Source organism: Epinephelus lanceolatus, chromosome 9 (assembly GCF_041903045.1).
Source record: "Epinephelus lanceolatus isolate andai-2023 chromosome 9, ASM4190304v1, whole genome shotgun sequence".
Lineage (NCBI taxonomy): Eukaryota > Metazoa > Chordata > Actinopteri > Perciformes > Serranidae > Epinephelus > Epinephelus lanceolatus.
Window position 1 is genome coordinate 33,009,339 of NC_135742.1, and position 14,865 is coordinate 33,024,203.

Below are 14,865 nucleotides of genomic sequence, written 5' to 3' on the forward strand. Positions count from 1 at the left end.
CTGAGCAGGTAGTGTAGAGGGGATTTTTAGAGCGTTGAAAACAGATGCCTGCAGAGGCCGTACATAATAACATGAGAGCGGTGAGACTGAACCAAAACAGTAAAGTTGCGAATCAGAAAACCAAAACAAGAAGCTGAAAGACACTGTAAAGCCCAGTTGAGCTCACAAGTACAGCAGGGTCAGGTGATAACTCTCTGTGGGTTCATCATCGCGAGCGACTTGTCACATTACATTTAGCCATTTGAGCCAATGTTATTGTAAAAATACTGATTATAGCTGTTTCAATTTGTTATGTTTTTTGGAAGTTTTGTGAATGTGTGTGTGTTGTGTGTCTAAGTGTATAAGCTATTGTATTCTCTTACCAAAGTCTTTGTGGGATGACATCCAGCCAATCTCCTTGAGGGAGACAATAGCCAGCAAACCATAGCCCACGAAGGAGCCAATCCCGGAGAAGAAAAAGAAGAGCCCCATGATGGCACTCTGCATGGACTTGGGGGCTGCAGAGTAGGCAAACTCCAGACCTACAACAAAAAAGAGTGAAAAGACCAATATTTGTTGAATTGCTGTGGAATACGTAGGGTGTAGAACAGTAAAACTAGTTTATATACTCTGAGCTGTGGCACATAAATGCAAGGCAGGGTGAGGCAAGCTTATTTATATAACACCTTAATAAACACAAAGGTTATTCAAAGTGCTTTACCGGCAAAAGATAAGCATAAAAACATATAGAATAAAAGACAACACATAAAAGCACAGTCAAGTTTAATAAAAGGGACGAGTTTAAAACCCAAATTGATAAAATAAATTAAAGTACTATAAAAACTGATTAATAAAAGGCCGTGGAAAAGAGAACAGTATTAAGCTTAGTTTTTAAAATGGCTACAGTTCGGACATATCTTAGTTCCAGGGGGAGCTGATTCCAGTGGTGGGCACTGGGCAGTATGATGGCTGAAAGCTGTTTCACCACATTTGAAATTAACTCTGGACACCACTAGCTGACCAGTCCCTACAGCTTTCACTCCCAAATATATCTGGGATATATTTTGGGCCCAGACCCCTGGATGACTTAATGACAATAAGTAGGCCCTTCAAGTCAATTCTATATTCAACTGAATGTCAGTGTAAGGATCTAAGAATTGGTGAAATGTGTGTTCTCTCTTAGAGAAAGCATACGATGTTACAGCCAGTTAGAGTGTAATGTAGCCTGTGCTATAATGCTATCTAGTGCTATAATGCTATCTATGGGCTTTGCCTGAATACTGCCGAGCTCATGTCTGTGACAGTGGAGCAAACAGGATAACAATATGTATGTGGGTATAAATCTGTCTTTATGCATCTATGTAACATGATGGGTTTTGTTTACACGACTGTTTCCCTCTTAGTATATTGCATGTGAGACAAAAAAGGCTTCCTCAGCAGCCGCTTGGCAGCTAATTTTCCATGGTGGCGCTGGTCTGTGGTGCCATTGTTGGCTATCTACTGTGCTTGGTACTGGTCTCAAAAACAGTTATTTCTGGATAACACATCACTCAGTATTTACTGTGTCATGAAAGAAAAAAATGAGTGAGAAAATGGGCAAGGGACCTAAGAGAAAGAAAGATGAGGAGGGAGAAAAAAACATCAAATATGTGTCTTTTTTGCCTCGAGATCTGTCTGCCTGCAAGCTGACATTGATAATTTCATGGCACCTCAAACATGTGATTTTTCAAATGAGGCCCTATAGCTACATCTGTCAGGAGAGATTAGGGAGCTGCTGTTAAATACATTTGCCTTTTAAGACCTTCCTTGGAGGGGGACATTGCACAAATTAATGTGATGAACGGCTTCCTTACAGATACCTGTGCTCGTTGTGGGGAAAAAAAAAAGCTTCAGAAGAAAAGGGATGAGATAAGAGCATTGTAAACACAAGGTTATTACTCAGTGGAAAACGTGAATGACCTTTCCAAAAGTTCAGAACGATACATTTGTTTATATCCTAAGCTAACCTTTTGATAGCAAAAAAAAAACCACTGGTCAATAGCTATGCATATCACAGGAGACTGCAAAGGTTGTTGAGGTTGTTGAGGTCTCAGATACAGCTCTGCAAAGTAAGGAGACAGCACTGATCAACATCATAATATTATGATGTATCTGAGGTCTCAGATACAGCTCTGCAAAGTAAGGGGACAGAACTGAACAACATCATAATATTGTGTTTAACCCAGCTCTTGTCTGTCTGTGACAACAAATAATTCACGGAATAAAGTGAGCTTGACCTTTCTCAACCAAAAGGGCAGAATTACTGAGAAAAAAAAATAAAACCAAAAAAAGGCATGGAATGTAAAATGTATATATCATGTTTTCCTCCCAAGGGCATCCTTAGAGGGGTGATTTTTCTTTCTTAGAAAAAAACATTAGCCTTTAACATTTTCAAAAGTGCAATACATAATTAAAATACTGTGGGGAATCATTTTGCAAAAGTTTTTTGCATATTCTTATTGCCTGAAAGCAGACAAACTCTGGTGGTGTACAAGCAAAGAATTACCCATCCTACTACAAGACTGGGGATTGCAGCAAGGAAGTTTGACGGCACCGGAGGTTTTAAACAGATTTATTCAAACAGAAGAAGACTAAGGGGAAATACTCCTTTTAACCAGACATATGTCACAATTCTGTCAGCCAATTTCCTTGAAGTAAGCCCTGTGGGATGGTACGGAGGGAGAGAGGAGAGTAAGTTTATTTTAAGGATCCCTATAGCTTTGTTATGTCTGGATTTGACTTTCATAGGGACGCTGATAGTTTTCTGTGCAAATTCCAGTGTTTTATAGAAGCCTTATGGAGTTCTGTTCAAGGGCTTCATAATACCCAGGCTTATTAAACAAATTTCAATATCCATGGATTTTAAACTTAAAGATGACGAATGTGAATGTTCATTCGTACAAACACCCTGCAGTGACTGGATTGGCTTGATAATCGTTCCACTGGGGTGGAGGGAGAAAAAAAAGTCTTAAATATTAATGGTTCAATCTTCACTCTTGATATAGAAATAAAGCAAGTGCTGTATCGAAGGGCCTACAACAGCATGACCCGTAGTAATAGCAGAATGGCTCAATCACGGCTCCAGGCTTCAACAAACCCGATTCACTGAGATAACTGAGGCCTGAAGCCATGATCTGTAGAGGCTAGAGAGGAAAAGACATGTAGGGAGAGTAGAAAGAAAACTATGGACACAAAACCGATAAACACAATACAAGGCAGATTTCTAGTGTGTGTATAGTGTAGGATAAAAATGGCCCACAGCTGCCACATTGCAATGTTCCATATCATTTTTCACACACACAAACTCCCCTCTTTTAATATAGCAGAATACTGTCGATGTTGCTTCCGTTCTTGTCTCAGATTCTGCAGCCGCAATTTGATACAACATTAGAGCAATTTCTCACTTTGTCACATTATTGTATTACTGGGGCAATATGGCCTTACTTCTTGCAGCTTTTAATGAAACGGCATTTCGTGTTTAGGTCAGGGCTCAAAAAAGAATTAAAAAAACGAGCTGGCTTGCTGAGCAGTTTCCAGCTGATACCCTGAAAGTATCAAAAAGAAGTCTGCGGCTGTCAGCTCCGGTGTGAACTATTATGACCTGCTTTGATTCAATGCTTTTCTTTTTAATCATTTTCCCGGAGAAGAACAGGGAATCTATTTCTCTGGGGAGAGCAAACACTGCTACATTTCCAGTGAACGATTATGGGTGGCCTCGTATTGATGAGCACGTGTCTTTGGATGATATTTACTGGGATGAATCATCTGAGCAGCAACAGTAATACAACTTTAAATTCAAATCAGACATGGGGGCCATATTCACAAGCTTCCTGGTGTGAGAAGTTGGTCCAAGTGCTGAAAATAAAAACTTAGAATTGTGATTTTTTTTTTTCCCCCGAAAGAATTCTCCTATCTTCTGTTACAGAAGCCATTTACAAAGGGACCATTAGGCACCTTCTTATAATGAATGAGGAGGAGGGTTACTACAAAAATTAAGACTTTCAGAAAGAGTTCATTTACCCAAGTCACACTCCAATTGGTACTGAGCCATGCAGATAGTTTTGGCTTATTGTGCCAAGGTTTTGAGATATCTACCTTTGGAACTTTGGCTGCCATCCCGATGGAGATAGATCAGAATTTGTTTGTGCTCTACAGTGAGAGATCTGTCAACCTGCAGAATTTTTTATACCCTTTAAATAAAGCAATATCTCTGGTTGCGCAGGGCCATTGTGGACATTCTTGCGAATCAATGAGCCAGACCAACGTAACATACTGATGGTTTTATGCTGCTACAAGGAATCAGACTGTCGACAGCAGACAGACAACATAGTCTGGACGGCATGGGAAAAACAAACAAACACTGAATGGCAGGAGAGTTAAATGAAACATGCATGACGATATGATATGTTGCAATGGAGATGCCATATTGTTTACAAAGACTGAAATGAAATACATTAAATAAAATAATTTTGTCTTCATTATTTTATGTAATTTTTCTAGTAATGAGCAGTACTGTTCAGATCACCGACATTTTTGCTTTGTGTGACGGAGCTACTTAATTTCAGGTTGTAAATTCCATCCCAAAGGATGGAAAAAAGTAAAAATATTTCAAGTATGAGTGGCAACGCAGTCTACCACTGCCACTGCCGTTATTCTCTGCCGGCCTCACCTAATTTTACCATCCTGCTCTCGTCCACTGAAATGATATCCACCATGCCGTCTACCATCTCCCTGATTCCATTCTATGCAGCATTACAGAAAGCCAGTGACTTTTCCTTTGTTCCTGCAGCCATCAGAGTCTACAGGATAATGCCTCCGAAACTGGGAGCTGATGCGTAGCATTCTTATAAGGATTCTTATAAGACTCATTCTCTGCCTCTTTGGTCAACATGCAAGTAAAACTGTCAGCACACTCAAAGCGTTGGAATGATAATTAAAAATATCATCATATTTTGTGTATTCAAGTGTAATACGTCCCTATGAACAGCGTGTCAGCACTAATTGGATAATTAAGAGTTGAACTAGCATTAGAGAGCATGTCAGTACAATTTGTCAGTATCATCTCTCTTGAGTGCAAGTGTGTGTGGGAGAGAAGGCATGGCATACATTGTGATTACTACTTCATATGCTGGTATATATTTAAGTTCAAAGTGGTAAATGTCAACACACTAGCTGACTGAACATGGAGATGAAAAGTTTACGTTATGATGTTAATTGTGTTGCCTCTGTGGCTCTACCCTCGGGGATACATATTACAGTGTTAGGAATATGTCTGTGCATTCATCCATCTTATTATCTAGTGTATCTGTGTGGACAACAAGCAAAGGAAGAGCGCTAATGTGCGGATGGTCACTGGCCTGGCTGGAGGCACAGCTTTCATCATCCTTTCAATTTTAAAAGGTTACTTTATCCACACCTTATTTATAAAATGTCCCATTACTGAACAATGTCTTGCAGTAGTGTGAGAAAATCAGGATAATCAATTATGTATTGACTTCTTGGGCTATTTACTCTGGACTACAAGCCCCAAACACATTAAGCTGGTGCAGGCAATGAATCAAACAAACTGGTCAAAAACAGTTTTCACATTAGTCTTCATTGCATTCTACAAGAAAAACGGGCACTATAGTTTTTAGCCTATAATCCATTCAGAGTGGCTCAGACCATGAGGTTGATCACTGGAGGATACTGTATTTCACTTTCAGTCTGAATCATCACGTCTACCTGACCACGCTGCAAAGTGAGACACATGGAGATGTCAAACAACTGTACCTGCAATGCTGGCAAAGATTTCGCTGATTCCTATCAGCACATATTGAGGAACTTGCCACCATATGGGTAAATCTGCCACGTAGTAGGTAACGTTGCCAAGCACCTGGTCAATGGTACCATTTGCTTTGACGATCTCCAGGCGTTTGGTCTCCAAAATACCTGAGGGGACAGAAACAGGAAAAAATGCAAAGTTATCGGGAGGGTAAACGTAATAAAAAATTGGACAAAGATTTGTCCACTGCACACAACACAGTCTTCTTTGGTATCCCACCCCTAAAATGAAAGGTCATAACTGTGCAAGCTAATGCTGTAGTGGTTGCTTCACTGGTAGTTGGCAGACTTATTCGTTTAAACTGGAAGTCAAATAAAGCCCCGTGATTCTTACAGTGGTTAAGAGAGGTGCTTTCTGTTCTGCCTTTAGAAAAACGCACATATAAAGTAAGTAAAGTCTCCAAGAACTCCTTTAAAACCTGGAGCCTTTTCATGGACTTTGTTGAAGACTTTACTTTCGTTGAATGTTCACTTTACCACAGCAATTGAACAGATGTATGTGCATACTGTTACACTGTGTTCAAAAAAGGCTTTTGTTTCCTGTGTATTTAAATGGGATGTTCCTGTGTGGTTCCCCATGCTTCTCTTTTTAGTTCTCTCTTTTTCTCTCTTTTTTTTGTTTGTAGTTTCTCTTTCTTGAGCCTTGGGGGGAGGGGCTCATATTTATATACACTACTTGCATTTCTGTATTATGTTAACGTGATTTCCATGACCAGAAAAAGGAAAAATTAAAAAGGAAGTATTCAAAAACATAAAAGAAAAGAACCACTACACACATGTACTGTATATAAGCTAAAATTCTGTAACATACAGTACACTTAACTAAAGAAAAAAATGCAAAAAGGGCATCGGTTGAATCTTAAGACTTGTACATTTCAGTCAGGAAAACAGCCAAGTGTTTGCATTTAAAGTCCATGACACCAACAAACAGCTAAACACTGCCAGAGTTAGAGGATTCAGTGACACTCCATTAAGCATATAACTAGTTTTACAGCTACCCTACCATTTAATTAAGATCACATCTGCATGTCTCCATATTATGGCAGTTAGAAATGGACCAGTGCAGACGGTTCAATAATAAGACCCAAGCAGTTGTCATCAACCACTGCCGCCTGCTAAAAGCTTTATTCGATAGAGCTATTATCATGTAACCAGCGGCTATTTCCAGATAACTCCCAGAGACAGCCTCCTATCATAACTACACTTAATGCTGTATTTGAGAGGACTTGTAGCCTTGTAATCCGGCTATCCTATAATACCAGCCGTCCATCTCGGGCAGTGTGGCTACTGGGCTGCCAAGAGCAAGAGTCACACTATAAACACACACTACTGCCTTTTTTCTCCCGTACTAAACGTCACACATCAGACAGCCCAGTGTGATCCTGGCAACTGTGCTCCAGCTTTTATGAAAAATAGAGATGTTTTTGGACACCTAAAAGCCATTGAGCTTTAACCAAAGAAGATTATAAAGTTAAGAGAATGTGATAAAAACGTGCTAAAAAAAAATCTCTTCAAAAGCAATGTCAGTGCAGCTTTTCAGAGCTGGCCCCAGTATGTGGCTTAAGTCTGGGACTGTTGTGCGCAAATGAAAAGCAGATCAGAAACAGTGCACTGTCCGCTTGACAGTATGTCTTCAGCTGTCCCTTTGCACTACAAGGGAGGTCCAGCTGTCCTTGTGCCACGCGTGTCAGCAAGTGCAATGAAACTCTGTGAAATATCGCCGCACCAATGACATCATGACAAATTCCTTCGCATTTGTTGCACGCAGTGATGAAAGTGATTCTAACTCTGAACAGCAGTGGTGTGGCCAATGTTGTGGACACAGAGTGGCAGGGCTGACAATTCGATGTGTTGGACTGGCTATTCTCTGGGCAAAGGATGCCACACTTGGTTGTTCACAGCTCTCCATCTGTCAGTCTCTGAGCACAACATGATTTCAGCTAGTGGACAGATGCAGATAAGCACTGAGGACACGCGGACAGCAAGCTGAAGGAAATGCAGTTCAAAATGTAATAACACTGTAAGGCAGCTCCCAGGAGCCAATGCGTGTAACTGTATTAATGTGAGGCAGTGCTGGGGATAAACAGCATACAGGCTCAGCACATTATTCTTGGATGAATAATTGTTAAAACACTGTGCAGATACACTATCATTAATACCATATCTAAATAACTAATTTTACACAGTCCATTGCTGTACAGATTTTATCCAGTTGTCTGATTAGACTCCTAAAATCCAGGTCAGAACGGTGTTACACAGTAGTTGTGTATTCACCTACTGTTCTGTGACCAATGGCCACACCAGTGTACCATCATAAACCCTTTCTCTCCACTCTCAGGACTCAAAATTGCTTTCTGCAATATTCAGAATTCATTTAGTCTGAATTCAAATGCAGGGATTGCACTTTCTTTCAAGAAGCCAAATGGAAAAGTAAATACCTGAATAGCTTTTGAACATCAGAAAATGAACATGTTAGAGCACCTTTCCTCCCAGGAATGCTCATGTTCTCTAAAAAGAAAATATTACTTTAAACCGAAAAGTAGACACATTAGATTTGGTTAATAGACCTTTCACCACATCTCTGTGATTGAAAAGAATGTTTTTGATGGGCTAAGTCGGGCTTTAATAACTTGCTAGAACATCTGAGTACTCTCCGTCTGCAAACTTTCCCATCTCTTCTTCTCCATGTTTATATAAAATAAGGCGAAAGGATGAATTTAGTCCATTTCCTCTCTCTTACCCATAAAAACAGTCTGACAAAAAAACAAGTAGCCTTCATTACTGTACCAATATTCAAAAATATAACTTATTGATATTTGACAGGTTTCTTTGTTTTGCAGATATGTGCCTGATGTATAAATTACTTTATATTCTTGTGCCATCACTACTTAAACAATGTGTCATTCTGCAGGAAAAACGATAGGGAGACCAAGGAATCAGTCAGAGGTGAGTGCTTGGATATATTTAGGAAAACTTATTTTGGACAATCGGCACTCTCAGTCGGAGAAGAAGACAAATGGATGTCAATTTTCCTCTATAGATGTTTCAGTATTTTTAAAACTACACATGGTTCAAGACAAACCAATCATGAGATCACTCATCTAAACCTCTGTATGGAATCAACTGTTTTCCAAGACTATATATTGTACATTTTGTATGATGTTTTGTAAGTGATGTATTGTTTGTAAAGTTGCAATTGTTCTTATCTAACTGTCTGTATTGTCTTTCAATGTTTTCCTGCCCAGGGACCGCAGATGCAAATGACCTATATAGCTAACTCTTGCTGAGCAATTGCGTTCTGCATCTCCCTGTTAAACAAACTAATGAACAAAACTGAGCTGGATGGGTGCTCTTCCGTTTAACTTCAGCCTATAGATTATACTCACCACTTACTGTACATACAGCTGCATGAATCAGCCACTCATAATATATGAACTTGGATTTGAGCTGCTTAAAAAGGCTCTTCGTGTCATAAGGTGAGCTTTTACCATAAAAAAACTGCAATGCTTCTTGTTAGTTTGATATTGAACAACATTTATATACTACTGCCTTTATATTTTCTGCTGAGAGATGACTACAAAGAGGCAGAAATTAATAACTTCATTATGCAGATGAGGATTAAGACAACTACCAGTTTGGGAATGTGACATGACACTTACAGTAAGTATGATCTTATTTGACGGCTCCAGTGTTCTTGTTGCAAAGTGCATTCATGGGGCCACTCATGCAGCATACAAAATCGCTTTTCGATCTGGACTCAAGGAGCACTTGGTAAAAATCATTTGAAACAATGAACAGGACTGCACAGACCTCTAATAGGGGCTTTAGGGGTTAACTTTAATAATGGCAGAGCTAATCAGATTATGTTATTCTCTGTATTTAGAAAGTTGAACTTCTGTAGATTCATTACACCCTCATTTATCTTCATTTTAATTTGTATGAACAAAATATTTAACAAACTCACAATAAAATGTAATTATCCCTCACAATTGTTGTCAAATTTGATTCAGTGCATCGTTAACAGTCAATTGGCAATGTGGCTGAAGCGCACCAGTCAATATCTAAAAGGTCACTAATGACAGAACATGTTCGTATTCAATGTGGCGGATGTATTGTGCATCTGAGAAAGGGCAGTGGTTGGGGAAAATATAATGTGCATTGATCCTCAGGAGTGTTACTGATTTGCTTTCTTCCTGCCTCCAGGCGTGTCTCTCTCAAAACATTTTAGCCTGGATGTATCAATGCAGCAGCACCCGCTGACAGGCCTGGCTGAGACTTTATTTCCAAAATAATCCACAGTCTAGAAGTGAATGGGACTGAGCAGTGCTGCCGCATGCGGGTGCAGTCACTCAGGACCAAAAAGTAAGATGCCACAGCTCCCCCTGTGCTCCACAGGGCGAGCAGAAAAGGCAAAACTCTGGGGCTGCTTTTCCCTTCGCCAGGTGGAAAGTGATGATTTGATTCAGGGACAATTAATACTTTTGTGACAGACCATCTGCTGAGTCCCACCAAGAGAAACACAGTAAAAGCAACCATTAAGGATTAGCCAAATACCTGTTAATCATACTTAGAGCTGATCAAAAGATGCTTTAGCAACAATACTGTATTCTCACTGTTGGTGAGGAACTGCCATATTAGCACCAAGTTCTACAAAAACAGCATTTAGGATTTGAATGAATAAATAGTGTAGCTGTGGCACTAAAGCTGCATTGCTCATTGCCTTTGAAGTACTGATTGCATGTGGCATTAACCACAAGCTCTTACTTTGTTGTTTCATTTGTGTTTGTTTGGCCAATTTATGTGACAGCGTAGAAAGAACACGTCTGTTTTTGCACTCACCCGCTGCCACGGCCGACCACATAACAAAGAACATCCCCACTGCGATCCTCTTCAGAGACGAAGGCAGCAGGCCGCGGCGTTTCAGGATAGGGTCCACCACTTTGTCCTTAAGGGGAATCAGCATGAGGATGAGCACTGCGTCAAACATGGTGAGCCAGGCGGCAGGGAAGCGGAACGTCATCTGGGGGGATCCAGGGGAGAAAGATGAGGTAAAAGTGTGCAAAAAGCAACAAAGCATAAAAACTACGGAGAATGTCAGCGCATTGCAACACAGGTCACAAAGTGTTTGTGTGTATAGGAGTGTGCATGTGAGTGTGTACAGTTTGGGGTTGATATTGCTTTGGCACCCCCAGGTGGTCAAAATCAAACATAATGAAATGAAAAATGTTTCTTCAGTTCACAGTAGAAATAGCACACATTTAAATCAATAAATTACTAGTAAGTAAATGGAGGCGTTATTGTTGGTGTTATTTATATTATCATAAGTAGTTTTTATATACTTCTCTAATAGGTGCATACAAGACAAAGTGTATCTGACTAAATTAAAAATACAATTTTTCAGCACACATTCTAAACGTAGCACTATAAAGTGTAATCTATGAAAGGAATAATTACACCGTGCAAACAGACGGGATAAAATATCAATCGGAGGGAAAATCCACTATGAGCATACAAGGAATCTACAAGTTAAGACAATATTTCACTGAGTGAGCAATGACAGACTGCAAACTGCTGCAGATGTTTTTTGCAATTCAAATTTCAAGTACCATCTGAGCTCCCAATGTGTCTCTGGTTTAACACTTCTGATAGCATCATTTATTCTCAAATTGAATTTCCATTTCTCGGCGTAACCGCTGGCAATCTATACGCAGCTCCTTAGAGATTGTTTTCCTCCCTTGTTTGCACATTATCATATTCAAAATGATAGAGAGTGAAAAGGGAGGCTTTTCCTTTGCCAAGGAAAGCCTGGCATGAATGAAGGAGGAGTCCCGGCAGGCTCAGGTTCGTGGTGGGCATGATGTTCTGCTTATTATACTTCCTCAAATTGACTAACATACACATGTTCTGTATGTACAGTATATACACCTCATGTCATGGTTCTCAGGTTAGGAACTTTAGAGATGATAAACAAGAAGGTGGCCACCACTTCTTTATATGCATCAAATAAATTAAATTATAGCTTCAAATTTAAAGTAAATTAAAAATACATTCACTTTACAAAAAGTAGTTTAAACCAGTACTAATGCAAATAGTGAAAACAGATTTACTGTACATTCACAGAGACATTAAATACATGCTGCTACATTGGAGTAGTAATCTAAGGATCTCATCTTATCTTCTAATAAAGTACAACATATTCACTCCTGCCTTCCACTCCGAGTTATTTTTTTTTTTTTGTGCTCTGTTTCCTTGAAGAGACATTATTTTTTCAGCTTTGCCATTGAAATGTGTCAGGTGAGGTGAGGGAGCAAATCACAGAGGCATCTAATCTCACTTCCCTTTTGAAGTCGAGAAGTGTCGAGGCTGGTAGCAGAAAAGGCTCAGTTCTGTTTTTGATACTAGATAAATAGTCTGTGAGGGAGGGGTGAAAAAAATGCCGATGTATTTCATAAACAGTTAAACACAGTGGGTTGTAAGTAAACAAAACTGTGTCAGATAGTTTCACCGTCACGTCTCTGTGTGAGTATTATTGTGAGATGTAGCAATATATATAGATGTCATATATACAGCGCTCTGTTAGATTGTGTGGTTTTCAAGCAAGTGTTTCACTTCACCTTTCCATGAAGTCAGCGCGCTTCACTGTCTGCTCAAAAAGAACAGGCGCACTATACATACTACACTTCCTAGTATTTTCCCATTTCATCACCTTTAAACCTTTGATTTTTGAGGAGCCGTATATCATGTGGTGTAACCATGGGGGATTCTGTCATCAAAGCCCTACAGAAGCTAACATACAATCTGTCAGAGGGAGACTCTGGTACAGCAGCAACACTTGTCAGGAAGAATCAGTTGGAGGCGCTGCTGCAGAGAGGTACAGTCACAGCCAGGTTGCTAATCTGCGAGGTATTAGTCTGTGAAGTAAAGTTCTGACTTAATCCCCAAGGTATTACCAACCTTTGCTGCTGCCTCCAGCTGTTGCCTACCATTGTGTGTCAGTGACCTACTGACTCCTTTAGTTTCAGCAGTGAAAATCTAGTTCAAACCTACTTATGAAGAGACAGGATAGAGTTCCATACTAGTGTATTTAACACAACAAAATTATTACAAGTCACCGCACCATTGCTATTTATTTTAAGTAAACAAGAAACGAGTACTAACACTGAGTGTCTCATTTTTAGGTTACCTTGTGGGGGTCAGCTGTGATGTTCGGCTCACCACCAGGAATCCTCAGATGGAGGCTCTGCAGGATGTACGTTGTCTGCATCTGCAACACAATAAGGAGATTAGAGTCTCAGCATGCAGTAATTCTCCAGTTCATGACCACCAGGATGCCTGGTGCAAAACCATTCTTCTCCCGTACTAAAACGGATAATAATCTACCCACATATTAACACATGGCGGGTGCATATCTGCATCCAGAAAGCTTTTAGTCCCACATTAAATTGCTTTATATTTTTCATCTTGCGTTAAACATGACTCATAGGTTGACCTTACCTGGAAGTATACGGTCCAGTATGGGATAAGGGCAAAGAAAACTGGGAGGATTTTCACCAGGGCTTTCACTTCCTCTACTTTCTCTTCTGGATATTTTCCTCCATAGGTCACTTTGGCACTGTCAAGTAGTGTTGGTTTGTTGCTTCGTGGGGATAAAAGAGAAAAAAATAACCTTTAAAATACTATCTAAAACTACAGTGTGATTGATAGCACAAAATAAACATATAAATAAACAAACTCTTATTATAAACTGTGTGAGACTTAATCAGCCTTTTTTGTGAACATCTTACCCTTCAATTAAAGCACTTCTAGAGACAGGGAAGAAACTATATTCTAAAGCCTATAATCCACATCTCTCGAGAAAATGTCTTAATATGGAATTCATGAAAAGGCTGCTGGATTGCCCAACTTAAAATATTCAATGTTAAGTTTTTGAACCAATTGTGCTACTTTGGTTCAAAGTCAAGTAACAGCACTTCAGAATAACTTTTCACCACAGGAATGAAGATGAATGCCTGGACATTCATCTTCAGAAAAGAATTATACAGGGGAGATCAAAGGCGGCTTTAGCATAAAGATCTACCAACAACACCTAGCTGTGTTATTCCGCTGGAGTCACCATGAACAAAAAATACTTGCCTCTCTGTTGGAAAGAGCCTTCCCATTGAGATTGATGAATGCTTTGCTACGACACAGTTATTGTCAGCGTGCTGTTTGTCATTGAGGGAATGACTTTACCACTTTAACTGCCTGACAATACAGTTTTATGTAGTCTTTTTCCCATCACTACATAAAAAAATCCTTTGAAATGACTGACACACAGAAGATACATGCCGTTCTCACCGGAGCAGGTTGGGCTCCTTTGGTTTCTTTGAACAGCAGGCGAAGCCCAGGATCTTGAACATATCTGTGAAGGCGCTGCCATCAGCAGGCTTAGTGATGAAGACAGTACGGCCCAGGAGAAAGACCAGGAAGGAGACCCCGAGGCACACAGTGGGGATGATGTAGCCGAGCACAAAGCTGCAGTTTTGCTGGATGTAAGCCACACCTCCCAGAGACAGAATAGCTCCTAAGTTGATGCACCAGTAGAACCAGTTGAAGAATCTGCGCGTGGCCTCTGGTCCTCGGTCTTTGACCTAAAAATCCAAGATGACAGCAAACATTCATGTCACTAAAGTGAGAATTTAAAGACAGATTTGTCTCATAGATAAGACCTTGTACTCTGAACACTTTTACAGCTGTATGTCATACTAGTTTGACTGTCAGCTAGCAGCATTTGTCAGCTATAAAAGAAGTGTGCTCATCAGCACTTTGATATGCAAGTTTTCAATGTCACATGAGGAAAATGAATCCAGGAAGACTAACTATTATGCATTTTAACAGCAGCTGCATTTGTCAACAAAATGTAAAATCCTGATAATACAGGACAGAAAGACAAACTGCACTACATAAAGAGGAACAATGATCACAAGCTGAAACTCAGAGGGGATGTGATGTCACATGAAAATGACTGTATTTAGTGTGATAAAA

The 14,865-nt window shown here is 39.8% G+C and overlaps 1 protein-coding gene across 2 annotated transcripts in view; it reads right to left on the reverse strand.

Annotated features, from left to right (window-relative positions):
• slc15a4 (solute carrier family 15 member 4) overlaps positions 1 to 14,865 on the reverse strand; it is a 37,139-nt gene that overhangs the window by 19,313 nt on the left and 2,961 nt on the right. For both annotated transcript variants that reach the window (XM_078170861.1, XM_033619762.2), the window contains exons 3-8: positions 14,179 to 14,471; positions 13,336 to 13,477; positions 13,025 to 13,105; positions 10,681 to 10,861; positions 5,791 to 5,949; positions 363 to 521 (exon numbers count right to left, since the gene is read on the reverse strand). In XM_078170861.1, the coding sequence (XP_078026987.1) occupies positions 363 to 521; positions 5,791 to 5,949; positions 10,681 to 10,861; positions 13,025 to 13,105; positions 13,336 to 13,477; positions 14,179 to 14,471 (1,015 nt within the window). The remainder of the gene's footprint in view (positions 1 to 362; positions 522 to 5,790; positions 5,950 to 10,680; positions 10,862 to 13,024; positions 13,106 to 13,335; positions 13,478 to 14,178; positions 14,472 to 14,865) is intronic.